At 47.7% G+C, this 27185-nt stretch overlaps 1 protein-coding gene across 14 annotated transcripts in view; it reads right to left on the bottom strand.

Annotated features, from left to right (window-relative positions):
- The window catches only part of TENM4 (teneurin transmembrane protein 4), a 2292082-nt gene that overhangs the window by 437688 nt on the left and 1827209 nt on the right, over positions 1–27185 (bottom strand). For all 14 annotated transcript variants that reach the window (XM_075126359.1, XM_075126347.1, XM_048840453.2 and 11 more), the window contains 2 exons: positions 15750–16038; positions 2879–3148 (listed from right to left, as the gene is read on the bottom strand). In XM_075126359.1, the coding sequence (XP_074982460.1) occupies positions 2879–3148; positions 15750–15972 (493 nt within the window). In that variant the 5' untranslated portion in view covers positions 15973–16038. The remainder of the gene's footprint in view (positions 1–2878; positions 3149–15749; positions 16039–27185) is intronic.

The following is a 27185-nucleotide window of genomic DNA, read 5'->3' on the forward strand; positions in this document are numbered from 1 at the left end:
TGCCCAGCTCCTGGATTCAAACCAACGGAGTTATAGGACATCCTATGGAATTGAGGCAGACAGCAGTGGAAAGGCTGGTACATCACTAAGCTAGGGAGATGCTGCAGGAGACAGGGATAAGGAAGTTACTGACTTGTAAAGCCAAAGCCTTAGGCTAGGTCTTCACAGCAGAGATAACTCACGTTCTCTACCCTGTAGTAGTTAATTCCTCCCCAGGGAGAGCAGCCACACTATAAAATAACACTAGAGCTGCACTGATGAATGGGTTAACAGCACAAACTGATCGTGTTAGTACTTAGCAAGTGCCTCTTCCTCAAGCTGTAGCCTATACGCCTGACAGGCCAGCCAATCTGAGTTAAAAGAACCACCACTTGAGCTAAGGGTTTTGTGCATGGACAGGTCTCAAGTTCAAGGCAACAGCCAAGTTATAACTTGAGTTAACTTTGCAGCGAAGATAAGCACTTAGTCTAGCAAATGCACTTGCCTGCCTGAAAAGACTGGAACCACCGGAGTCACGGCATCTCATGGTTTTTCATGCCTGTTGCCTGCGCAGGTGGTTTTGTGACTATTATACACATATCACATAACCAACACCATTGCAGCTGTCTTCCCACGGCCAAGAGGATGGATTCTGGAGGTAGTTACTAACCAAAGTAAGCCTTCTCCTCAAGGCCATTTCCTCAAGGCCACTGGCACTTGTGCAAACCTGCTTCTGAATGTGAAGAATCAAATATTTCATTTTGCAAAGACACTATTATGGCCTAACTATAAACCTGCCCAGAAGGCTTGAGATTTACAAACATTAGACATCAATATTGCGTATTTATTTTGGATAATTAATGAACATAAAAATTGCTGACATTAACCTGCAATGGAAAAACTGGTTTTAATGAACCCCATAAAACCTGCTATTCATGGCAGCCTCATAAAGCTCCATATTGAGTTCAGCTAAAGGCTATAGTTTTTATCAATACAGTCAACAATTAATATTGACTAATAAAGGTATCCTGTAAACTGAGTCATTGCATTATGTTGCTGTATACATCTCATGTCCTCTGAAACATTTCTCCCATAAATCTGGGGTTTCTCAAAATAGCCTGCTTGATAGTTTAGGATATAGAAGCCCAGTTGCCAAAGAAGAAAAACCAGCAACCTTCATATTTTCTAGACCAAACTTTTAAAGTGGCCTCAAGCAGGCTTTCATCTCTGCAACTGCAGCATTAGAGATACAAGTGAAAATGTTCCACTTTATTTGAACAAACAAGTGACGGAATGCACATAACTCAGCTGTGTTCTTTTAGGCCTGCAGATAGCCTGGTAATGGGAGTGGTCTGGTAGATATGTATATAGACATATGTGACTGTAAATCCTATCAATTTAGGGCACCAGTGCTAACGTGTAACAATTTCACATGTAAGTGATTTGGATGTGCAAAGTTGCATTTGCATCAATAGAGACCACATTATGGAAGCCTGGATCAATTTTTTAATGATGTTTTGCTGAAAAACACTCTCGGAGGCTAATGTAGTTCCTCCCCCCTTTCTGTGAAAAAGACTAAACCTCGGTGGTTTGCTTTTCTTAGTGGGCAAAAGTAAAAGAGAAAGCTGAAGGACAGGATTACAACTGCTCAGATACCATGGTGAGGGACGCAGTATAAGGACCGGACTACAAGAGAATGAAATTGGGATTTAAGGGTTTGGTTTGGTTTATGAAAAAAGACCTAACAGGGTGTCCAAAGTCAAGATCCCATAAGTCACCCAACAGTTCCACAGGTCACTTAGCAAAACACTAGACAACACAGCCCAAGGCTGGAACTAAAACTGCTGGTTTTGCCACTCCATTGCAAAAGCTTGCCCGCCCTAATGGGTGTGACCCTGCTGAGAATGCAGCACTTAAGGAGTAAAAAAGTACTGTAAAGATAATAAAAAAACTTATCAAACCGTTCCTTTATCCCATTAACAGAGGGTTGTTATTTTTGAGCCTTGTCTAACCTGTATCATTATCACTTAACAAAACCTTAATAGGCCTCAGCTGTAATTCTGTTGGAATTAAACAGAAAATCATGTGGGTGGCGTTCGTCTTACCCTGTCATGGTTTCCCAAGTAAAAATCATTGTAATTTGTCACTACAATACTCGTATCAAGAAGCATAAAGAGAACAAACAATGCAGTCACTTCATGTCAGCCTTCTTTGCTGAGTCCAAGCTCCAGAGGGGCTAGCAGACAGCAGCTATATTAAGACGCAGCAATTAAATTAAAGGTGCAAAGGCACAGGGCTGCGTGAACACTGGGGTCAAACCACAATTCTATAAAAATTCTCTCTCTTTCCCACATGGACTAGCAGAACTGCTGACCAAAAGGCTCCTACACCAACCAAGCCTACAGGAGTCTCTGCAGTTTGGGAGAGAAGGCTACAAAGATTAAAAATTCATGACCTTCAGCTTTGAGTTCCCACAAAAGAAAGATCTCTAAAAATATTTCACAGTTGCTTCCATCAGAGAGCAGCCAGCCTATTTCCATAAACCAGCTACTGTCAAGGAACCAGACAGGAAGGGAGGAAAACTATCGGCCCAGAAATCTGCACAAGAGATAAGCATGGAGGGAAGAGAGATTTCAATGCTTTTTCTCTGAAACGCTCCTATGAAGAGCAAATAGGGTATTACACAGCCACTTACTGATCTCCAGTTCTGTGATGAATAAGTAGGAGCCTCTCTAGCAGTTCATTAATGAATATTTTGCACGGCAGAGCAAAAGGCCACACCCTGGGATGATTAAGAGCATTTTCCTCCCTTCTCCTGGCCGGATCAAAAATCAAGGCAGATTAAAATTGGACAATGAAGAGTGGCGTTTGTGAAGGCTTATCTGGAGTTGTCACTTACCAGTTTCAGTGTTTTCGTGTTCCGTATCGGTGAGCGTGAGGTTGGAGTTGGCTCGGCTTGAGAGACAGGAGCTGCGGCCTGACTTGGTATTGCGTCCCCAGAGCCTCACCGGGTGCTCTGGCGACATGACGACATCTGCCTCAGTGTCAGCATCTGAGCCAGCACTGATGGAGTAGCCGCAGTGAGGCAGCCCTATATCAGTCCTGTATAAAGTCCCGTGTGTGGGCATGGCGTCGTCGAGGCCCAGCTCTCGCAAAGAGAAGTTGGCTCCTAGGAGAGAACACGGAATTGTGGTTTTTAATCAAACTGGAATATTTCTTCTGTCCAGCATTTCAATGATTAGTGGATAAGCAAATGGTATAGGTTCGTAAGAACAGGTTATACAAACCCGTCAGGGATTGTCTAGCTAATACTTAGTCCTGCCTCAGCGCAAGAGTCTAGACTAGATGAGCTACTGAGATCCCTTCCAGCCCTACTTTTCTATGATTCTATAGTCAAATGCTCTCAGCACAAGAGCAGGAGACAGCAACTCCTGAGTTCTAATCCCTTACCTGACAGTGACTTGCTGCGTGGCCTTCGGCAAGCAACTTAGGCCCCAGTGTTCAAATCTTGCTTCTAATGTAGGATGTGTGAGCTGAGGCACTTTGGTCTTGATTGTCAGAGGTGGTGACAATCAACTGCAACTCCCATTGAAAACCAGGCCCGAGGTGTCTCAAGTCAGCCAGCCAGCAATTAAGGCACCCAAGGTGGCCACTTTTGAAAATGAGGGCCTTCCCTCTTCTACCCCAGCTTTACCATTTGAAGAATGGTGATGATATGCCTTGCCTCCCACTTCAGATATTGTGAGGATTCAGTGAGGCGTTTGAACAGTACTATGTGTAAGAAAAACACTGTGAAGATATTAACTATGAGCAGTGTCACTCAAGAAGTGATGAGACTCCTGTTATTGGCCCTAACATATTACTCTGTACACCGCGGTATAATGAACAGTGAATTTTCAGTGTTAGTGAACAAAACACACGTCTCCACCATCTCACCTGTAATTTACTTTGAATAGTTATGATAACAAACACACCAGCTATTTTTCATACTCTTTCTTGTGGTTCTGGCATTTCTTGTAACTGATTTCTTTCATCTTCAGTTTCTTGGAATCTTTACTAACTCACCTGTAAATAGCTGGTTTTGTCATTTACTTTTAAAAATAAATGGCAACTAGTCCATCTTTCTCCAAGAAGAGCTGGAAAATGTTAATGGTCTTGTGGTTAAAGCACAAGACTGGGAATTGGAAGATGCGGTTTGCTTCCTGGCTGTATTACAGCCTTCCAGTGTGACATCAGACAAGTTACTTAAACTCTCTGTGCCTCAGTTTTCCCATTGGCAAAATGGGAACAATGTTCACCGTAGTAGTACAAAGTATTGCAAAGATATAAATAAATAGTGTTCACATCCACATGCATCAGGAAACCTCATCCCCAGTGAGCGAGCCAGCAAATGAGTGAAGTAGCCAAACACAAAGCACAACAACTGCTTAGCAGCACACAGCAAGAACTACAGAAAAATCCTACCCAGCATTTATACAGTGCCTTACCATGTACTTTACAAATATCAGTTAAGTTAACCCATGAGAGATAGCTGAGTATTATTATCCCATTTTACAGATAAGGATAATAACAGACAGGTTAGATGACTTTCCCAAGGTGACATAGTGATAAAATTCCTGCCTCTTTGTCCCCTGCCTTTGAGTAGTAGACAATAGTGCCTCAACCGAATTTATCCAGTTTAAAAGTAAAGCGGGGGAAAGGAGGGAAGAGGGCAGTTAAGAGAATATAATCACTCCAAACAGATTTTGACCAGAACACACCTGCTCTTGGGAGAAGTAACATGGGACATTTACTGATCAGCAATGGTTAGGATTTTATTTTCCATATCCACTGATCCAACACTGTCAAATATTCCTGGAGCATTGATTCAACGCTGACTCAGAGGTGAGTGTGCCACCCCTTGAATCATTGAAACCACATCTTGTGGGACCTATGTTTCCTTCGGAGGTCTCACCTCCGAATGCTAACCACTCTCAACCCAGCTTAGTTTATTCACTCTGACAGAATCACAGCAGAGGTTATTGGGCTGCAAATAGATGCAATTGTTTTGCTGGCTAAAAATATAACCAGAAAATGACTCCTGAGTTCACGTCTAGTTACCTGCAGAGCTTCATAATCAGTCCCAGGCAATGTGAATGGGGATTCAGTTATTAGCACTCTGTTCAGAAAGTTGTGCTGAAAAGCTGGGGAGAGCAATTAGTGGAGCAATTACTGGCTCCATTCTAATCCACATTTTTTTATTAATTTACATTCTCTTTTTTCAGCATTCAAAGACTTTAAAAGACTTTGGCATCCTGTGAATGGCCTTATCCGCACTTTGCATTTACCTGACATAATGCACCCCTGCCTTTGCTCTACAGTATGCCACAATTTGATGGATTAAAGGAATGTTTTGGACCAGTAGGGGGCATTAGACCCAGTGTCTTGGCCAAACTCCAACTTGGGTAATTATATTCTGCCTAATTAACTTCCCTTGTATTTTCACTTGGATATGGCACTCCTCACATCCTGTTGCTATGAACTGTTATACAGCTACCATGTTTCACCTCAGAGGTGGTTAGACTTCAGTTGTAGGCAAAGTGATTCTTGTGGAGGCCAATCTTGACCTCTCTGCTTAGCTGAACTCTTGGGATACGTGAGTCACGCTCTCTGGAGTGGCTCACGACTGTGAGCATCTACCTCATGGCAGTCTGTCAGAAAACAGGGCAAATACCGCAAGCTCGTGGTGTGTTCTATAATTAGATTTCACCAAGCCAGTGACAAATGTGAACTCTTGGATCATTATATCAGTCTTACACGGAGTCACGGCCAATCCTCTTAGACACTCCAGCCTATCTTGCCACCCAGACAAACTGAATTTTGTGATAATGGTCACTTAAACAAAAAAATCACAACACATCAGGTTGTTCCCAGTCCCAAGAGACCAGCCACTTACCCCGGATCAGCTGGTACTCTGGATCTTACACCAAAGACAAAACTGACAGCCAATTCTATAATACACTAACTAAAGGTTTATTAGCTATGAAAAAAGAATGAGGGTTATTGAGAGGTTAAAGCAGGTAAAAAACATGCACAGGTGAGTCACTGTTCGTAATTCCAAACGGTGGCAGCGATGTAATAAACAGTCAGTTTCCCAAAACATCTTTTCCGTTTACCCAGATTGTCTCTGGGGATCACTGCTTTGCTTCTGGTACACTCATCTGTAAGAGTCCAAACAGTCCGGAGATGCAGGATCTTTCCTTAAATTCACACTTATCGCTTCTTCTCACAGAAAACAAGCTGACAGTGTCACCACACACGTGGGCTTTTCTTTTGATGACGGAGCGGGGAATGCATTTTTAGTCTTTGACCGCCAATCAACACACACAATGATCACTTCCTTTGAAATTAGCACTTTTCTGTTAAAGTTCTTCATTTGCATTCCATCAGGCTTCTTTCTCATTGGATGGGTTATTTAGTTACAGGGGTACACACAATGTAAATGTTTGCTACTACATTATAATGGGATACAGACAACTGAAAACAATGCAAGTACCATTCCACTCGTTTCCATGAAGCTTTAACACCAAATACATTTGCATACCTTTGACAATCACTTTGATCTATACTAATACACAAGACAATTGGCCTGCGGCTCTGGCATGAGCTGGCACCTGATCTGCCAGCATCACAATGTCTACACTCCAAAAAAACAACCCTCAACAACCCTGCAACGGTGAGTCTCACAGCCCAGATTGTCTGACTTGGGCTCGTGGGGCTCACGTTACAGAGCTAAAAATAGTGTAGACATCCCTGCTCAGGCTGAAGCCCAGGCTTTGAGACACTCCAGCTTTGCCAAGTTTCAGAGCCCAAACTTCAGCACATACAGAAACATCTACACTGCTCTTTTTAGCTCTGTAGTGCAAGTCCCGTGAGCCCAAGTCAGTTGACCCAGGCTTTGGGCCTTGTTGCCAGGTTTGTTTGGGTTTTTTGCAGTGTAATGTACCTTTGATGACTTCAAACTCTCTCTGGAAATAGTTTGTACACTAACTTAGAAAAGCACTATCAGAAGTTCTATAATAAATCTAAGATGGTTCTAATTATTACAGCCACCAAATTTTATTGGGGCAGAAAAACCTGTCTCATTATTTTTTATTGTCAAAAGGGGCTAAGACCAAAACCCCGTATCTAAACTCAGGTTGCAGATCCCTGTTCACATGGGAGTTCTTAGCTCCTATTTGTTTCTCCAATGATTTGAATTTGAACACATTAACCTAGAGACAGCTGTGTCTCAGGCTGGACTGTGAAACATTATGTTCAGGTGCATTTGGTTCTGCTCATTAGAGAGATACCAAATACCACTCTGGACCTTGACTTTGGATCCAGGGCTGAGTTTTGCTCCCATCCCTACTATAAAGCCATGTTAAAGCTTGTGATTTCCCTCAAGTTTCCATTTGTTGATGTTATGCAAAACTGGCCAAAACAACTAACAGCACTGTTCTAAGCTGTATTCTGGCTTTTGTGGGTTACAGCTGAGCTAGCCCAACAAAAGACCCCTTCTAGCAGGTACTCTCTCCTGCAATAACCTCTGTACAGTGAATGATCCACTAACCACAGGCAGCTGGCATTTTGTTTTTTCTCTTAATAGGGAAACACCTGCTTAATTCAGTTAGCTATGGAGCTCTCAGTGGAAAGAGGGAAGGAAGGAGGGTGCACAGAAGGAGATAGAGCGATAGACCAACAAACTTGACACCAGCTCCAAATAAAAGCAGAGAAAACACCTTTCAGTGTGAGAAGAAACTAACTATGGTTCAGTTGGTTGAGGCACTATGGTCTGGAATGGTCAGAGTACATAAACTGTTTGTGAACTTCACACCTAAGTAATTAACTAAAATAGATTAAGCTTTCTGACAGAGTTGACAGGCAGGGATACTCGTGGCTCAGATGCACCACCAAACCTTGGGAGCCAGCTCAGAGAGCACAGAACAAGCCTATGATAAATTATTCCAGATACCACTGCTGTGCTATCATACCGGAGAACATGCACTCCCGTTCCACAGCCTCAACAGCAAGTGGACTTGAATGACTGATATAACAGATGTAACTGCATCTCCCCTCTCCACCCCACCAGCTCTGCCTTTGGTCCAGACCCCAGAGTAAGGATTAAGCCTACGCTCTACGGCTCACCAGACAGTTGAGTCCTTTTTTTTTTTTGCCCCCACATTGCAGATTTTAGTCCACTTATCAATGATCACAAGTCCCCCTCCCTCTTGTAACAATCCACACTCAACAACCTCAAACACATCAATGAGCAGCTTGATTGATGCTCTCCAGCAACAGCAACTCATAAATTATGAAAAATGACTGCTACAATTAACTGAAAATCAAATTTATTTGCAATAAACAGCATGAGACACATCGATTTTCATATTCTATGCTCAGTATAGCCTTTTAAACTGGGAGAACTCAAGTCAATAAAAGGAAGATAATAAATATATAAAACTTTTTTATTCAGGTCTGGTCTATTTTTTGCTATGCTGACTTGCGCTGTTTGCTTTCTTGGCACACTCACTCTGGGTAAAACCATTTAAATGTTGACTAGTTTATTTACTGAATTTATTTGGTCAGTTTGAAATGTTTCCCTCCTCTCTGCCTCCTTGTCCAGCTCTAGAAAAAAATCACTTTGCCTTATTTGTATCAAGCAAAAATGTCACAAGCTAATAGAGCGATGTCTTCAGCTAGTGTAAATCAGTGAAGCTCCACCAAAGTCAACAGAATTACACTGATTTAACCAACTGAAAATCCGGCCATAAAAACTATGGGCTAATTTTTATAATTAGCTAGGCCAATCATAGAGCTAAGGAGATAGGAAAGTTCAAGCACAGAGGAAAAGAAAGAAAATTATTTATAAAAAAAATCGGTTACTGACCTTCCGTAAATATTGTTCTTCGAGATGCGTTGTTCATGTCCATACCACGTTAGGTGTGTATATGCTGTGTGAACCATTGCCGGAGATTTTTCCCTTGGTGGTGTCCATCAGGCCCACTCTAGTGCCCTCTGGTGCCATGCACTTATGTGCCAGTACAAGCCGTGCTGCCCGCCCTGCACCCTCTCAGTTCCTTCTTGCAGGATAACTCTGACAGAGCGGCAGGAGGGTGGGTTGTGAAACAGACATCTCGAAGAACAACAGTTACGGAAGGTCAGTAACTGTTTTTTCTTCTTTGAGTGCTTGGTCATGTCCATTCCACATTAGGTGGACTCAGAGTTCATGGACATGAGTTCTGCAACATTCCTTGCCCCAACCTGGTGTCATCTCGAGTCTGCTGGGTAATGGCGTAGTGGGATGAGAAGATATGCACCGACGACCTGGGCCAGAAATGCTGTTGAAGAGACTTGAGCTCTTGTGGAATGAGTGGTCAAGATGGCAGTTAGTGGAACATTTGTCTGCTCGTAGCATGCTTGAGTACAGGAGGTTATCCAGTAGGCTTTTTATCCTCTCTGCTATTGACACAAAGAGTTGTGTGGATCTGCAAAACGATTTAGTCCTCTCCATGTAGAAGGCGAGGGCATGCCTAACATCCGATGAGTGAAGTCGCCGCTCTTCTGAATTCTGGTGTGGCTTCATGAAGAAGACTGGCAAGAAGGTGGCTTGGTTGCCATGGAAGTGCAAGACCATTTTGGCAGGAAGGGCAGAGGGGGGCACAGTTTAATCTTGTCCTTAAAAACACCATGTACAAGGGTTCTGATGGAAGTGCCCTGAGGTCAGGGACGCTTCTGGCTGAGGTAATTGCGATCAGGAAGGCAACCTTGCAGGAGAAAAAGAGCAGAAGACACAATGCCAGCGGCTCAAAGGGAGAGCCTGTGAGTTTGGATAGGACCAAGTTCAAATCCCACGGGGGAATCAGTTCGCGAACCTGAGGGCAAAGTCTCTCTAACCCCTTAAGAAAGTGGATTGTCATCTCATGAGAGAAAACTGACCTACCACCCTCTGGTGGGTGGAAGGCCAAAACTGCTGCTAGATGCACCTTGATAGATGTGAGGGCCAGACCTTGTTGTTTTAGGTGGAACAAGTAGTCCAGAATAGACTGAAGGGAAGATCGAGTCAGAGAAAGGCCTTGTTGGGACGACGATATTGAGAAAGCTTCCATTTGGCAAGGTAGATAGCCCTAGTGGACAGTTTCTTACTACTCAGCAAGACCTGTTGAACTTGCTGTAAACAGGCTTGCTCCTCTGGGTTCAGCAATGGAGCTTCCATGCGGTCAGGTGAAGGGAGCTGAGGTTTGGGTGGAGTAAATGGCTGTGATCTTCCGAGAGCGGTTCCGGGCAGTGTAGGAGCAGTACCAAGGGTGCTACTGATACATCTAGCGGCATGACGAACCAGTGTTGGCATGGCCACGCCAGGGCTATAAGAATAACTCTTGCCTTCTCCCATTTGATTTCTAGAAGGACCTTGTGTACCAGAGGAACTGGAGGAAATGCATAGAATAGGAGTACTGACCATGGAAGCAGGATGACATCTGAAAGGGAGCCCAGCTTGTGCCTATGCAGCCAGCAAAACTGTTGGCATTTCCTTTTCTGCTTGGTCGCAAACAGATCTCCTTGGGGAGAGACCCACCTTCAGAAGATGAACCTGGTGACCTCTGGGAGAAAGGAGCACTTGTGCTGAAAGAAGAAAGATCTGCTGAGGTGATCTGCCAGGATGTTCTGGGTTCCCAGAAGATGAGAAGCCTCAAGGTGGATATAGTGCTTCATGCAGAAGTCCTCTAGACAGATGGCCTCATGACACAGGGCAGAGGAGCACACTCCTCCCTGCTTGTTGATTTTGTCTGTCAGTGCTTACACTACTTTGCCTGTGAACTGGGGAAGAAACACTTGGCAAGCTAAGCTGACAGAACTGATCTCCCTGATGTTTATATGCAAGGAAAGCTCTTCTTGGGACCATAGGCCCTGTGTTCTGAGGCAATCAAGGTGGGCTCCCCAACCTAGGAGTGAAGCATCCAACACTAGGGACACTGACTGCTGGGGGGTGACAAAGGGAACGCCCACCACTGCCGACTGGGGGGGGGTCCTTCCACCAGTTGAGGGAGGCAAGGATTGGGGCTGGAACAGCAAGTACTGAGTCCAAGTGGTGTCTGTTTGGTGAGTACACTGAAGCTAACCACATCTGCAGGGGCCTGAGATGGTGGCCTTGAATGCCAGACCATGTAAGTGCACGCGGCCATGTGTCCCAGGAACTTGAGGAAAACCCGGGCTGTTGTGACTGGGTGGACCATGGTCTTGGATATCAGGTCCGACATTGTCTGGAATCGAGCCTCTGGAAGGAAGACTCTGACCTGGGTCAAGTCGAGCACTACCCCAATAAACTCTATTCTCTGAACTGAATGAGAGTTGACTTTTGTTCGTTTATCAACAGGCTCAGGGCTTGGAAGGTGGCTTGGACCTGATGCTGTTCTTTACTTGGGCCTCTGAGCAACTCTTGATCAGCCAGTTGTTGAGGTACGGGTAGATTTGAATGCCTCGCCTTAAGATAAAGGTTGCTACCAGCGCTATGCATTTAGTAAAAACCTGGGGGCTGCAGATAGGCCGAAAGGGAGAATGATGAATTGGTAATGAGTCTGATTTACTATGAACCGGAGGAATCTTCTGTGGCCAAGGAAGATGGAAAAGTGAAAGTAAGCGTCCATCAAGTGGAGGGCAGCATACCAGTCCCCTGGATCCAGGGAGGGGATGATGGAGGCCAGGAGAGGAAGAGGTCTGCACTGGAGAAGGGGCTTCTTCCTCTTCTTCAGCCTCAACTACCTCCATGGGGTTCATGTCCTGTGTATTGGTACCAGGTTCGGTACTGGAGTCAAAGTCCAGTGCCGAGCAGAGTGGTGCAGAGGCCCTCCTCACGGAAGCAACCAAGTATGACTGCTGAGAAGATGAGCCCAGTACCAGGAGAACGGATTCCAGAATGGCCATTGCATAGGTCACTGTCCACCAGGTACTGGTGGGGGGACCCGCACCAGGGTCGGGTGGCATGTAAGATGGCTACCAGTCTTCTTTGGATGAATGTAGAGCTCCATCTTGGACTCAGATGAAGAATCTTCCTGAGGTAACCACAGGGGAGCGGTACACCTGACTTCCGATGATTATTGTCAAGGGTCCGGGTAGAGGTGCTGGACTGGGGACGATCTCCTAGAAGAAAACAGGGGGGCTTGCCCCTGGAAGGTACTGAAGATCCAGTTGCGGTGAAGGAACTCAGAGCACCATGCTCTCTCCTGCTCGTGCTGGTTGGAGCCAACAGTTGTCTCATCGGAGTCGGTGGTACTGGGAGCAATAATAAGTCCCTGGCCACTGCAGAGGTTTCCAGGGTTGAAGGCACCGTGATTCCGCTGGTGCCACAATGACTTTCTGGCATCGGCGGGGGGTCCTGCACTGGACTCAACATTCTGGGAGAAGTTGATGGTGCCACCATGGGACTGGGGGTGGAGGAGTGGCCCGACAAAGGTTGCACTCCACTGCTTTCCCCTTGCTTGCCTTTCTTCGGCACCAGTGAGTGCCCTCTTTTTATGTTTCTTCTCAGTACCGGACATGGAGAACGGTGCCGGGATATGCGCGGTGTCAGAAGAGCACTTTGCACTGAGATCAAAGTGCTTGATGCCGAATCTGAGTGGCTTGGCTTTGAATCCAATCTAAGAGCATCTTCCATTAGGATAACCCTCAGTCAAGCCTCTCAGTCTTTCTTTGTATGAGGCTTAAAGTCCTGACAAAGCTGACAGCGCTCCCAGACACTTCAGACAACTGCAGTGCCACAGGAGGAACAAGGTTTGAAGCCCAGGGACTGTGTGTGGGGGGAGTATGCCTGGCCCAAGGGGCAAAGGGAGTCCCTCAATGATAAAGGAGGGGTTCTAACTATCTATACTAGTATTATTTACAATATTTACACTTCAATTAAACTAAGACTAATAAACTGGGATACAGAGAAGAAACCACTGAAAAAAGCCTTGCTGAAGCAAGAGTTGTTGCTCCAGCAATCATCATGGGCGGTGTCCACGTCCAAATATAAAGGGAAGAGTAACCACCTTTCTGTATACAGTGCTATAAAATCCCTCCTGGCCAGAGGCAAATCCCTTTCACTTGTAAAGGGTTAAGAAACTAAGATAACCTCGCTGGCACCTGACCCAAAATGACCAATGAGGGGACAAGATACTTTCAAATCTGGAGTGGGGGGAACAAAGGGTTTGTCTGTCTGTGTGATGCTTTTGCCGGGAACAGATCAGGAGTGCAGCCTTACAACTCCTGTTAAGTTAGTAAGTAATCTAGCTAGACATGCGTTAGATTTCCTTTTGTTTAATGGCTGGTAAAATAAGCTCTGCTGGACGGAATGTATCTTCCTGTTTTTGTGTCTTTTTGTAACTTAAGGTTTTGCCTAGAGGGATTCTCTATGTTTCGAATCTGATTATCCTGTAAGGTATTTACCATCCTGATTTTACAGAGGTGATTCTTTTACCTTTTCTTTAATTAAAATTCTTCTTTTAAGAACCTGATTGCTTTTTCATTGTTCTTAAGATCCAAGGGTTTGGGTCTGTGTTCACCTGTACAAATTGGTGAGGATTCTCATCAAGCCTTCCCCAGGAAAGGGGGTATCGGGCTTGGGGGGATATTTTGGGGGAAGACGTCTCCAAGTGGGCTCTTTTCCTGTTCTTTGTTTAAAATGCTTGTTGGTGGAAGCATAGGATTCAAGGACAAGGCAAAGTTTGTACCTTGGGGAAGTTTTAACTGCAGCTGGTAAGAATAATCTTAGGGGGTCTTTCATGCAGGTCCCCATATCTGTATCCTAGAGTTCAGAGTGGGGAAGGAACCTTGATACGTGATAAGAGGAACTGAGAGGGTGCAAGGTCGGCAACACCCCTTATACTGGTGCATATGTGTGCAGCACCAAAGGGCGCTAGAGCCAGCCCGATGGATACCACTGAGGGAAAACTCTCCAGCAATGGTGCACACACACCTAACAGGGAATGAACATGAGCAAGCACGCAAAGAAGAAGGACAAAATCTGTAGGTGCAGTGTGCTCTAATGGTTAGAGAAGGCAAGTAGGAGTCTGGACTCCTAGGATCTGTTCCTGCCTCTGCAACCTTATGCAGGTCACTTAACATCATTTTGACTCAGTTTAGCTATATCTACCTGTAGAACAGATTTAATAACCTAACAGGTCTTTCTTTTGCCTGTAAACTTCATAGATATTTAGAGACAGAGAAGTGTTTTGAGATCCTAGCTTGGAGGACGCTATATAATTGCTAAGTATGATTTAGTTAGTTATGCCGCTTGCAAGTTCTCTGCAGAACAAAGAGCATGACTACGGGCACATGCATATAATACCAGATTTGCATGCAATATTGTGATAGTTTCACACACAAATTAGATGTGTGAAGTTGTGGAGATGGCATCCACTTTTGAGAATCTGGCCCTACAAGTAACGTTCCGTGTTTGTCACGGAGGTAATGGAAGTCACGGATTCCATGACTTTCCGTGACCTCCATGACTTCTGCAGCCGCCGGTGCACCTGGGTCGGGAGCCGCCTGAGCAGCTTGGGCAGCCGCTGGGCCAGGCCCACCAGCCACTGCTGGGGAAGTCTCGGGCCCTCCCGCACCCTAGCAGCAGCAGTTTGGGTGTGGGGGGGCTCAGGGCTGGGGGTTGGGGTGCGAGGTGGTGCTTACCTGGGGGCGGCGGAGGCTCCCTGGAAGGGCGACAGGAACTCTCCTCTGTCAGGTCCTAGTTCCACGTGCTGCCTCTGCCTGCAGGAACCATCCCTGCAGCTCCCATTGTCCTCGGTTCCCGGCCAATGGGAGCTGCAGAACCGGGGCTTGCGGTGGAGAGGAGGCAGCATGTGGAGCTAGGGTCCCCACTTCCCAGGAGCTGGGTACGGAGCCTGCCCCAGCCCACCCACCCCCCACAGCACCCCCCAAGCACCTGCACTCCCCCTCCCCCGAGCACCCACGGTGCCCCCCCGGGCCGTGCCCCCAGCACCTGTGGCATCCCCCCCGTCCCCAGCACCTACAGCGCCCCCAGGGTTACCCTCCCGATCTGCCACCCGCCTCCCCAAGTTTTAGTCAGGGGTATATAGTAAAAGTCATGAACAGGTCACGGGCTGTGAATTTTTGTTTACTGCCCGTGACCTACCCATGACTTTTACTAGAAATACCCATGACTACAACGTAGCCTGAGTTGTAAGTAGAGCAGGGTGTACTAACAGCAGCCTATATCAATCTTTCTGTTCATCATTTGCACTACTGCATGTTCCATTTCACTTTAGCTGCCCATTTCACACTTTCCGAGATTGACAAAAAACCCTGTTTCTTCCAGCCTAAGACTGTCTGGGCTCCACTGTTGACTGTGTAGTATCTGTGTGCAACCCATGCTCACACAGTATGGCTCGTTGTCTCCCTCTAATGGCTAGAGCATGTAAAGATGTTTATGCTATTCCTTCCATGCGACTGAACCTGGTCTTTCAGTTCAGGGAATAGATGCTTATGCTCAAGAGGTCCCAGGTTCAGTCACTGCCACCACATTGTCCAGGGATGTCATTACCCATGCATACCATAGGCAGAGGCTTTCCTTCCAACAAAGCCACGTTGATCTTCCTCTAGTGTTTTCTCTCATTGCTCTGTGCAATGTCTTAAAGGCATTCCTCTGTGCGTGTCTCAGAACGCTTTATAGCTTTGAGTTATTCCCTCACCTACCTCTGGACCTCAGCATAGAGTTGATTAACTCACACTGCTTACAGCAGCACCTGATGAAATGTACTTACCCGTTCGGCAGAATTCATCAGCCTCCTGGTGCACCATGTCTTTGACCCGATTGCTGTAGGTCAGCCTGGAGTCTTGATCGTAAGCCTTCAGCGTCTCACTGGAGCTGTAGGACTTTTGCGGTATTTTGCTGTCTTCGCTCTCTGCCGAGGAGCTAGTGTAGCGTCGCTCGGTGTCACGGCGCCTGGTCAGAGATCGGTATGGTTTTCTCTCTTTCACATCCATGGCACTTTTGTCTGCGTCTTCAACATTAAAGTAACAGTGTTTGTGTGGTGATCAGATTGGAATAATCTGAAAGAGAATATAAAAGAGAGGTGACCTGAGTTCATCCCATTAGACAGCGAAGAGTTGGGTTTTTTAGTTTCAGCTTTTTATTCAGTCTTACAATATGCAAAGGAAAGGGTATCTAATGGACCACTGGGAACTCACTTATAACAACTACTGATAAAAGGAAAGTATCAGTTATCTGTGTCCCAAACCATGCCTTGTACCTCTTGTTTATAATGGCAATTACTAAAAGAACTGCTGCTAGGCACAGCAATAAAATAAATAAACAAATAAATACTTTTTAAAAACCAACCATTTGTTCCTAGCATTAGTATGTTTCAAATGTGAACGTGGCTGAGATTTTCAAAAGTGATCAGCAATTTTGGTTGCCTCGTTTTTAGTGCAGCCCACTTCTAAACCCCTTACAGGAACCTAATTTTCAGAAAGCACTGAGCACTTAAGCACTGAAAATTCGCTTCCGGCACACTGCCCTGCTAGTAGAAGCCTCTTGATGTACCTGCTCTGTGGACACTCTAATTCAGAGTCCAGGCTGTCAGTTTGGCCCATGTCACCAGCTCTCAGCTTACTATTACATACATAAAAATGAAACAATGTGTATTTTGTTGGTATCTAGGTAATAGTCCTCCCCCTAGTCCTCCGTCAGGTCTATTCTATAAATCCAGACCTCATCGTAAATAACAGATCTGCACTGCAAACTGAAACTTTACTTCTGAACATCCTCATGACGGTTCCCTTTTAAAGTAATCATTACTCCCTTCTGCTAGTTTGGGACACCTAAAAAAAAGGAGGCACCCATATTCTTAGTCACATTTGTATATATGGGTCTATATTTTAAGAGGGTCTTTATGGAGTATTTTAGGTTAGAGAGACTGACTAGGAGAGAAAAAGAGCAAGAAAACAAGCCACCCGAGTGCTGGGGAGTGGAAGAATGAAGTGTGAGTTTTAGAAGGAGCCCAGACAAAGATGTCTGTGGAGGCAGATGCTCCTCTTCACTTCCTTATTTGAAATGTTGTTATGGTACTGAGTGAAGTTGAGAAGCTGCAAATAGGAGAGGGTACCACTGCTTCATAGCTCGTAAGTGTGGATGTTGTTCCTCTCACTATGCCAGACAGAATATATATGCACAAGCACAAGGGGGCACGCGCACACATACAAGAGAAACTGGTATGAGAAATAAACACGAAAAATATTTTGTCAAAAGACTTAATTATTGAAGTAGATCAGCTTTTCACTGTAATAAAATTACTTGCAACATTATTTACAGGGGGCAATAAATCAATGCATATTGTTGCAATGGCTGTAAAATATGTCTCTATGTTTCCAGACTGGTTTACTGTGCTCAAGAGAAACCAAATATTGAAGACAGGCGTACGCAATTATGGCCTGATGTACTCTGGAGCTGAGCATCACATCTCACACTATATACAATAGGCACTGAAGATGAACCTCGGTATATCAGGCCAAGAGTGGTTAATAAAGACCCACTCATTTCCCTTTATTTTTTGAGAGCAAAGGAAGGACAAATAAATACCTCCCATTTCCAAGGCTTGCCATACTGAGTTTAACATACTTCTTAAATCAAAACATACTGTGGCTTACACTCAGTTTGGTATTTATTGCAAGATTAAAAGAGTGAATGGAAATATTTAATTATTATTTAGAAGGGGCAAAAGTCAATCAAAAATCAAAGTATTTGCACTGAGGGAAAACCTTCAGTACTAGCACTCAGGGAAAGTTTTGCGAGGGGCAGATGACAAATATTTAAACTCCAAACACTGAGGTTAACAACAAAATCCATAAAAATAAATTTAAAGCCTGACACTCCATGTTCATTTCAGCCAGTGGTGTCTAATCACTGCAACACAACTACAACCTCTTGGCCAAGACTGTATGGACTATCAGTTTAATATCTGCTCTGTGTCTTGTACTCATAGCGAAGTGGACTAGGTATAATACATAATTTATAGCTCTAACATCTGTGCTCCTGAATTGCATCCTATAGTCATGTTCTGACAACTTACAATACCAAGGCACAACCTGGTGGTTCAAAGATGGCATTTTACTGTTAGCTCACTTTCAACATCAGCAGTCCAGTGGAAGCGAGTTAGAGCCAGAGAGAGGCAACTGGATGAAGCACGCCAGTGATTGGCAGTGAAAAGGTGCATCTAGAACCAGGGAGGAAATGGGAGGACCCATCTGTGGGTCTGCCACTGTGGCTCTGTTGGAACCACATTCTGGGTTTTCCTGGCATTTAGATCCTAGACTCTATCATATTGTCGATAGTGGCTATTGTTGGTAGAGACGACTAAGGGGAGATATGATAGAGGTCTATAAAATCATGACGGGGTGAAGAAAGTAGATAAGGAAGTGTAATTTACGTCTTCTCATAACACAAGAACTAGCGGTCAGCAACTGAAATTAAGAGGCATTTAAAACAAAGTAAGTATTTTTTCACACAATGCACAGTCAACCTGTGGAACTCCTTGCCAGAGGATGTTGTGAAGGCCAAGACTATAACAGGGTTCAAAAAAGAACTAGAAAAATTCATGGAGGATAGGTCCATCAATGGCTATTAGCCAGGATGGGCAGGGATGGTGTCCCTAGACTATGTTTTCCAGGGAATGGATCACAGGATTACCTGTTCTGTTCATTCCCTCTGGGGAACCTGGCATTGGTCAGTGTTAAAAGACAGGATACTGGGCTAGATGGACCACTAGTCTGACCCAGTGTGGCCGTTCTTATGAGGCCCCAATTCAGCAAAGCCCTTAAGACAAACAAAACTTTAAGCATGTGTTTAAATCCCATTGAACTCCGTGACTTAAGTTAAGCACATAGTTAAGTGCTTTGCTTAACGAGGATGGGATTACTCACCTGCTTAAAATTAAGCACGTGCTTCAGCACTTTGCTGAATCAAGACCTGAGAGGAATGAGAAATGAGGATGAGAAGTTGTCTAAAAGAAAGATGATAAACTGTAGCTCAGAGGTGGGCAAACTACGGCCCGTGGGCCACATCCAGCCCGCGGGACCCTCCTGCCTGGCCCCTGAGCTCCTGGCCAACGAGGCTAGCCCCCAGCACTTCCCCCGCTGTTTCCCCTCCCCCCGCAGCCTCAGCTCACTGCGCCGCCGGCACCATGCTCTGGGCAGGGGGCTGCGAGCTCCTGGGGCAGCGCAGCTGCAGAGCCTGGCCTGACCCAGGAAGTTTTTGGAAAGCGTAGGGGACAATTTCCTGGCGCAAGTGCTAGAGGAGCCAACTAGGGGGGGCGCTTTTCTTGACCTGCTGCTCACAAACCGGGTAGAATTAGTGGGGGAAGCAAAAGTGGATGGGAATCTGGGAGGCAGTGACCATGAGTTGGTTGAGTTCAGGATCCTGACGCAGGGAAGAAAGGTAAGCAGCAGGATACGAACCCTGGACTTCAGGAAAGCAGACTTCGACTCCCTCAGGGAACAGATGGCCAGGATCCCCTGGGGGACTAACTTGAAGGGGAAAGGAGTCCAGGAGAGCTGGCTGTATTTCAAGGAATCCCTGTTGAGGTTACAGGGACAAACCATCCCGATGAGTCGAAAGAATAGTAAATATGGCAGGCGACCAGCTTGGCTTAATGGTGAAATCCTAGCGGATCTTAAACATAAAAAAGAGGCTTACAAGAAGTGTAAGCTTACATATGACCAGGGAAGAGTATAAAAATATTGCTTGGGCATGTAGGAATGATATCAGGAGGGCCAAATCGCACCTGGAGCTGCAGCTAGCCAGAGATGTCAAGAGTAACAAGAAGGGTTTCTTCAGGTATGTTGGCAACAAGAAGAAAGCCAAGGAAAGTGTGGGCCCCTTACTGAATGAGGGAGGCAACCTAGTGACAGAGGATGTGGAAAAAGCTAATGGACTCAATGCTTTTTTTGCCTCTGTTTTCACTAACAAGGTCAGCTCCCAGACTGCTGCGCTGGGCATCGCAAAATGGGGAAGAGATGGCCAGCCCTCTGTGGAGATAGAGGTGGTTGGGGACTATTTAGAAAAGCTGGACGTGCACAAGTCCATGGGGCCGGACGAGTTGCATCCGAGAGTGCTGAAGGAATTGGCGGCTGTGATTGCAGAGCCATTGGCCATTATCTATGAAAACTCGTGGCGAACGGGGGAAGTCCCGGATGACTGGAAAAAGGCTAATGTAGTGCCAATCTTTAAAAAAGGGAAGAAGGACGATCCTGGGAACTACAGGCCAGTCAGCCTCACCTCAGTCCCTGGAAAAATCATGGAGCAGGTCCTCAAAGAATCAATCCTGAAGCACTTGCATGAGAGGAAAGTGATCAGGAACAGCCAGCATGGATTCACCAAGGGAAGGTCATGCCCGACTAATCTAATCGCCTTTTATGATGAGATTACTGGTTCTGTGGATGAAGGGAAAGCAGTGGATGTATTGTTTCTTGACTTTAGCAAAGCTTTTGACACGGTCTCCCACAGTATTCTTGTCAGCAAGTTAAGGAAGTATGGGCTGGAAGAATGCACTATAAGGTGGGTAGAAAGCTGGCTAGATTGTCGGGCTCAACGGGTAGTTATCAATGGCTCCATGTCTAGTTGGCAGCCGGTATCAAGTGGAGTGCCCCAAGGGTCGGTCCTGGGGCCGGTTTTGTTCAATATCTTCATAAATGATCTGGAGAATGGTGTGGATTGCACTCTCAGCAAATTTGCGGATGATACTAAACTGGGAGGAGTGGTAGATACGCTGGAGGGGAGGGATAGGATACAGAAGGACCTAGACAAATTGGAGGATTGGGCCAAAAGAAATCTGATGAGGTTCAATAAGGATAAGTGCAGGGTCCTGCACTTAGGACGGAAGAACCCAATGCACAGCTACAGACTAGGGACCGAATGGCTAGGCAGCAGTTCTGCGGAAAAGGACCTAGGGGTGACAGTGGACGAGAAGCTGGATATGAGTCAGCAGTGTGCCCTTGTTGCCAAGAAGGCCAATGGCATTTTGGGATGTATAAGTAGGGGCATAGAGAGCAGATCGAGGGACGTGATCGTTCCCCTCTATTCGACATTGGTGAGGCCTCATCTGGAGTACTGTGTCCAGTTTTGGGCCCCACACTTCAAGAAGGATGTGGATAAATTGGAGAGAGTCCAGCGAAGGGCAACAAAAATGATTAGGGGTCTGGAACACATGAGTTATGAGGAGAGGCTGAGGGAGCTGGGATTGTTTAGCCTGCAGAAGAGAAGAATGAGGGGGGATTTGATAGCTGCTTTCAACTACCTGAAAGGGGGTTCCAAAGAGGATGGCTCTAGACTGTTCTCAATGGTAGCAGATGACAGAACGAGAAGTAATGGTCTCAAGTTGCAGTGGGGGAGGTTTAGATTGGATATTAGGAAAAACTTTTTCACTAAGAGGGTGGTGAAACACTGGAATGCGTTACCTAGGGAGGTGGTAGAATCTCCTTCCTTAGAGGTTTTTAAGGTCTGGCTTGACAAAGCCCTGGCTGGGATGATTTAACTGGGATTTGGTCCTGCTTCGAGCAGGGGGTTGGACTAGATGACCTTACGGGGTCCCTTCCAACCCTTATATTCTATGATTCTATGACCTGGTGCTCTGTGCTGTACGGTGCGTGGCCGGCTCCAGCCGGGCGGTGGAGCTGTAACGCCGCCAGCCACCGGTGCTCCAGGCAGCGCCGTAAGGGGGCAGGTAGCAAGGGGAGGTTAGACAGAGGGCAGGGGAGTTTGGGGTGGTGGTCAGGGCTGTGGCTAGGGGTCAGGACGGTCAGAGGGCAGGGAACAGGGGGGTTGAATGGGGGCGGGGGTCACAAGGGGACAGTCAGGAATGAGGGGGGGGTTGGATGGGGCGGAAGGGGGCAGTCAGGGGCGGGTGGTCTGGGGTCGGTCAGGGGACAGGGAGCAGGGGGTGGTGGATGGGGTAGGAGTCCCAGGGGGGCTGTCAGGGGGCGAGAAGCAGGGAGGGTCTGATAGGGGTCGGGAACCGGGCCATGCCTGGCTGTTTGGAGAGGCATAGCCTCCCCTAACCGGCCCTCCATACAATTTTGGAAACCCAATGTGGCCCTCAGGCCAAAAAGTTTGCCTGTCCCTGCTGTAGCTGTACTAAAGGGGATTAAATTACACGAAGGAACATTTAGGCTGATTATCAAGAAGAATTTCCTAACTGTGTGGAATAGCTCTGCTAAGGAACTGGGGAACTCCCTTATCATTTGAGTAATTTAAAACTGTACCAGCCAAAAGCAGTGGTGGTCACACTGTAAGGAAAATTCTCCCTTGATCAGGGGATGGGGCAGATGACTTAACAGAGACTTCACTGTTGCTCACTTCAATTGTATTTCATTGTTTTCCTATTTAAAGACAAAACACTCTTTTTGCTTAAAAATAGCTATCCTTTGTTTTGACTATTATTTTATTTATATCTTTTCTTTATATGACTCTAAGGGTAAGCACTTGGCTGCAAGTCCTAGAACGGCGCAAGCTTGTTATGACTTTTATTAAAACACCTTAAAAACAGGCTCCTTCACTATAGCCGTGCTACTGGGAGATATTATAATGAACATCTAAATCCTGGTTTACGGTCCCTTGTGGGGACAAATGTGCAAGAAAAGCAGTTACCATACTGTACAAAAATGGGACGGGAGGGGAGGCTGCTTCTTGTCTAATCAAGAGTGCTGCAACAATGCCTACCGAGGGCCAGTTATTTAAAAACCTTCTATAGGAGACTATCACACGCCAAGAAAGCTCTTCGGCACAGTCAGAATCCACAAGGTACAAACGGGGTCTGTAATTACCATCACTAACCATGAAATAGGAAACAGGAAAAAAAAGAAAAACCACCAGGAAATGGGGTGAATTTTCATCAGATGAGTTTTATATGCTTTTTCTAACAGAAAAGTGTCAAAAAACTCAAGTTTCTCATACAGTATGTCAAAATAACCCCATAAATTCGCAAACTTCACACATGAATTCCTCAGTAACACAGTGTTTAGATTCCCAGTGCATTCAGGCCTTTATAGATTTAACTTTCCTCAGCTCACTCTCTCCCTTTGCTTTTGTAAGCTGTTGCTTTCAAATACAAAGTCCCCCTCCCCCCTCCAAAAGATCATAACTGGGTTCTATTTTTTTTAAAGGAGGAACTGTTGTATTATCTGACCTAAGTGAATTTCCAGCACATCTCGTTGGATGTGCAATTACTATGATTTCATTTTTCTATTTAGGGCCAAATTCCCAGCTGATGTAGCTACGCTGTCTTCAGTAATGCCAGCAGGGAATCTGGCCCTTGGCATTTCTCTGCTACATTATTACTTTTTATCTGTTACTCTTTGTGTCTTACTTTGCCTCTGCTGAAGTCTTCATCAATGCCATCTTCACTTCACACTTTCTCCAGGCAGGCTTCCCCAGGCCCTAGCTCCCCAAGATGTACAGAATGTAAAGTAGAACAATCACGTCAGCTACATACTCTCCCACTACTTCATATCAGTATCCAGGTCAAAACTGTTCTCCATGCCTTTTGTCTCTGTCCTTCTCCCCCATTCTTGCAGTGCAACCAGCACTGACTTCTCTTCTATCCTTCCACACACTCTCTCCCCTTTGGGCACAAGAGACTTCTCTCTGCAGCCCAGTGCATTCCGGAAGAGCCTTCCTTGCTCTATGACCTTGTGGTTCTGTTCCTGTTAGGTCCTTACATCGTATTCGTCTCCACACAATCCCTTTTTCAAATCTAATCTGAAAACATCTCTCTTCTCCCTTCTTCCATGACAATTAATAGAAACTCCTACTCTTTATTTTTCAACTCTGAGGAAAATGTAACTCGGCACGGCAGTCTGGGATATTTTGTATACAGGGGTAGCAGGTTTGTAGAAATTTTAGTTGTGCCCAGAACCGGCCCCCTAAACTCCGCCCCCCTGGACCCTGGGGCAGGAGATTGGGGTGCAGGGTGCAAGCTATGGGAGGGAATTTGGGTGCAGAAGGGGTGAGAGGTTGGGCTCTGGGAGGGAGTTTGGGTTGGGGAGGGGCTCTGGGGTACAGGCTCTGGGGTGGAGTTTGGGTGCAGGAGGGGGCTCCAAGCTGGGGCAGTGGATGTGGGTGCAGGCTCTGGGCTAGAGTTTGAATGCAGGCTCTGGGCTGGGGCAAGGGGTGGGGGTGCAGGATGGGGTGAGGGGTGCAGGCTGTGGGAGGGAGTTTGGGGGCAGGAGAGGGTGTGTGGGAAGGGGGTGGTGGTGCAGGCTCTGGGACAGAGTTTGGGGGTGGAGGGGGTCCGGAGGGAGGGGGTGCAGGCTCTGGGAGGGAGTTTGGGGGTGGGAGGGGATGCGGAGGGAGGGAGTGCAGGGGTGAGGGCTGTGGGGCTGGGGGTGAGGGGTTGGGGGTGAGGGCTGTGGGGTGGGACTGGGGATGAGGGGTTCATGATGCAGGAGGGGGCACAGAGCTGGGGCAGAGGGTTAGGGTGTGGGGGGATGAGGGCTCTGTCTGGGGCTGGTGATGCGGGGTTTGGGGTGTGGGAGAGGCTCAGGGCTAGGGCAGAGGGTTGGGGTGTGTGGGGGTTGAGGGCTCTGGCTGAGGGTGCAGGCTGTGGGGTGGGGCAGAGCTGGGGATGAGGAGTTTGGGGTGCAGGTAGGCTTCCCCGGGGCTGGGGCCAGAGAGGAGGACTCCCCTCAGCCCTCTCCCCGCCAGCAGCAGTGAGCTCTGGGGGAGGGGCCCCCTTCTCCCCCCCCCCCACCCCCGGGCAGCACACTCACCCTGCACCACTGTCACTGCACATGCTCCTTGGACCTCTCAGGTCCAGGAAGCACCCTCGCCTCCCCTGTGGTGGGTGCCGGTGGGCAGGGGGGCTGCCATCACGTGGGTCCCTCCTCCCCTGCTGCTGCCCCTCACTGTAGCCTCACTAGGGGTGGGGAATGGGGCTGCCCCATGCCCAGCGTGGGGCCCCCCTGTGCTGGTGGAGGGTCCTGCCAGAAAACAGAAGGGTCCGAGGCGGAAGGGCAGGGGCAGGGTCAGCCTGCCCTGCCACTAGTGGATGGGGGCACTAGGACCCTGAGGCGGCAGTTCATGCCCGGAGCCAGCAGAGCAGAGGCAGCAGGGAGCTGCAGGGGAGAGGCAGGGACGCTCAGGGGCCAGGGGCAGGTGCGCGGGGGCAGCAAATAGGATCCTGAGGACACTCGGGGGAGGTGCGTGGGGGTGGCAGGCGGGACCAGGGGAGAGACCCAGCCCCAAATACTGGTGGAGCCGGGCCCCTGGGCCCTGAATATTGCTGGAGCCTGGGCACCTTCACCACCCCTGTTTGTATAGAAAACAGCTTGATCCCACAGCACCTTACTGACTCAGAGTCCATTCAGGGCTCCTCATGTGCATAAGGACTGCAGGATTAACCCCCTGTGACAGAGCGCGGGGCAACAATACCTACTGGGTTGTGCCTGCCAACAGCTGAAGACCTCCGCCCCCCTCCCCCCTAAGCCTAAAAGGAGGCGCTCCTGAACCCAGGGCTCGAGTTCAGGGGACAACTGATGACAAACAGGGTCATAAGCAGGGAGCCTGGGGGGAACAGTGAAAAGAGAATCCCAGACAGCACCCATTGCTCCTCGAAGGCATCCAGGGAGCCAGCAGACATGCCCACAGGAACCGTGCCCGGACGCATGATTGAAGAGAGGAACAGAAGTAGGCCCTACAGTCGCAGAACACCTCCTCATCCAGCATTCTCCTCCTGGGATGGTGGATGGCCACCTTGGCCAGTGCCAAGAGGAGGCTGACGAGGAGGAGGTCTCGCAACTTTGTGGGCCACAGATGGGGTGTGCATAGAGCAGGAGATGTGGGGAGAAGAGCAGCCAGAACCTGAGGCAAAGGTTCTGGAGGAGCTGGAAATGGGGCTGCCACCTGGTGCATTCAAGGTAGATGTGCACCAGGGTTTCCGTCACGCACCGGAAGGGGCAGGAATCAGGGAGATGGCTGAACTGCGCCAAGTACATGCCCATGGTCACAGCCCCATGAAGAAGCCACCAGCTAATATCTCTGGCAGGCCATGGGACCAGACTGGAAAATAGACTGGCCCACTGGGGTTCCTCACCCTCCACAAGTGGTAAGAGGTCCCGCCACCTGGTGTCAGGGCAAGACACGAGGGTGAGGAAATTAAAGGTGTGGAGCATGAACAGCTGTTTCCGAGGCACAGTTGAAAAATGAACCGGCTGCAAGTCGCACAGCCAGTTCAGGTTGGGTGGGGGGCTCACGGGCAGGAGTCCGATGACAAGGTCCAAAGGGCCAGGGCTGAGGGGCAAGCGGGGAACACCCTCCCACAGGACCAGCTCAAGGAAAGCCCAAGAGGTGGGCGCTAAGGCTGCCCTTACCTCCTGGAATACACATTGCGGGTATGAGGGGTGGAAAGCCCCATGCACTGACTGAGCACCAGGGGATCCACCCAGTCCCCCTGGTCGTAGTCCAGGAGGTCTCTGATTCTGGGGATGCCTGCCAGGACCAACCTCTGGTTCACTGAGGGGGACTCCATCACCTGCATACCAAGCTCGGGTTTGTGTAGCAGGGGCTCTGTGAGGAGATCTGCCCCCTTGGCAATCACTATGGACCTGGTCACCGAAACCAGTCTCCAGGTCTGAAGGTCCTGGTAGAAGACCAGCTTCTCGGAGGGGTCTCACAGAAAGTCCCTTAGATGGAGATAAAAGAGCTGCCAATCATATCAAAGCCCTTGGAGGTGGCAGAGGAAAGTGTGGGCCAGCGTGCTCCACACCAGATTACCTGCACCATAAAGGAGTCTCTGCAGGGCCTGGAGGCGGAAGACATGGAGCTGACTATGAGGGCAGAGCAGACTCTGTCCTCCCTCTTCCAGGGGGAGATGCAGAGACTCAGAGTAGCCCTGACCAAAAGAACTCCAGAATTAGCCTCTGAGCTGGGCTAGGGTACCCAGGGCCAGACTCAGGGTGTTGACCTGGTGCCAGAGGATGGACAGGACTACCTGGTTGAGCACCAGCGCCCTTTCCCACAGGGAAAGGCACTGGAGTAGTCCTGTTCACCTCCACAGCCGCTCAGCCACCCTGCCCTCCAGATTATGCCAGTTCTCCAGCGGAGCAGGATGGGCGGCGGAAAAGTAAACACCCAGATAGAGCAGCGGATCTGCGCTACACCGGATGGCGTGGAGCGTGGGTGGGAGGGAGCTCGCCTGCCGCCTGTCCCC

Source organism: Caretta caretta, chromosome 1 (assembly GCF_965140235.1).
Source record: "Caretta caretta isolate rCarCar2 chromosome 1, rCarCar1.hap1, whole genome shotgun sequence".
In the NCBI taxonomy this organism is placed as follows: domain Eukaryota; kingdom Metazoa; phylum Chordata; order Testudines; family Cheloniidae; genus Caretta; species Caretta caretta.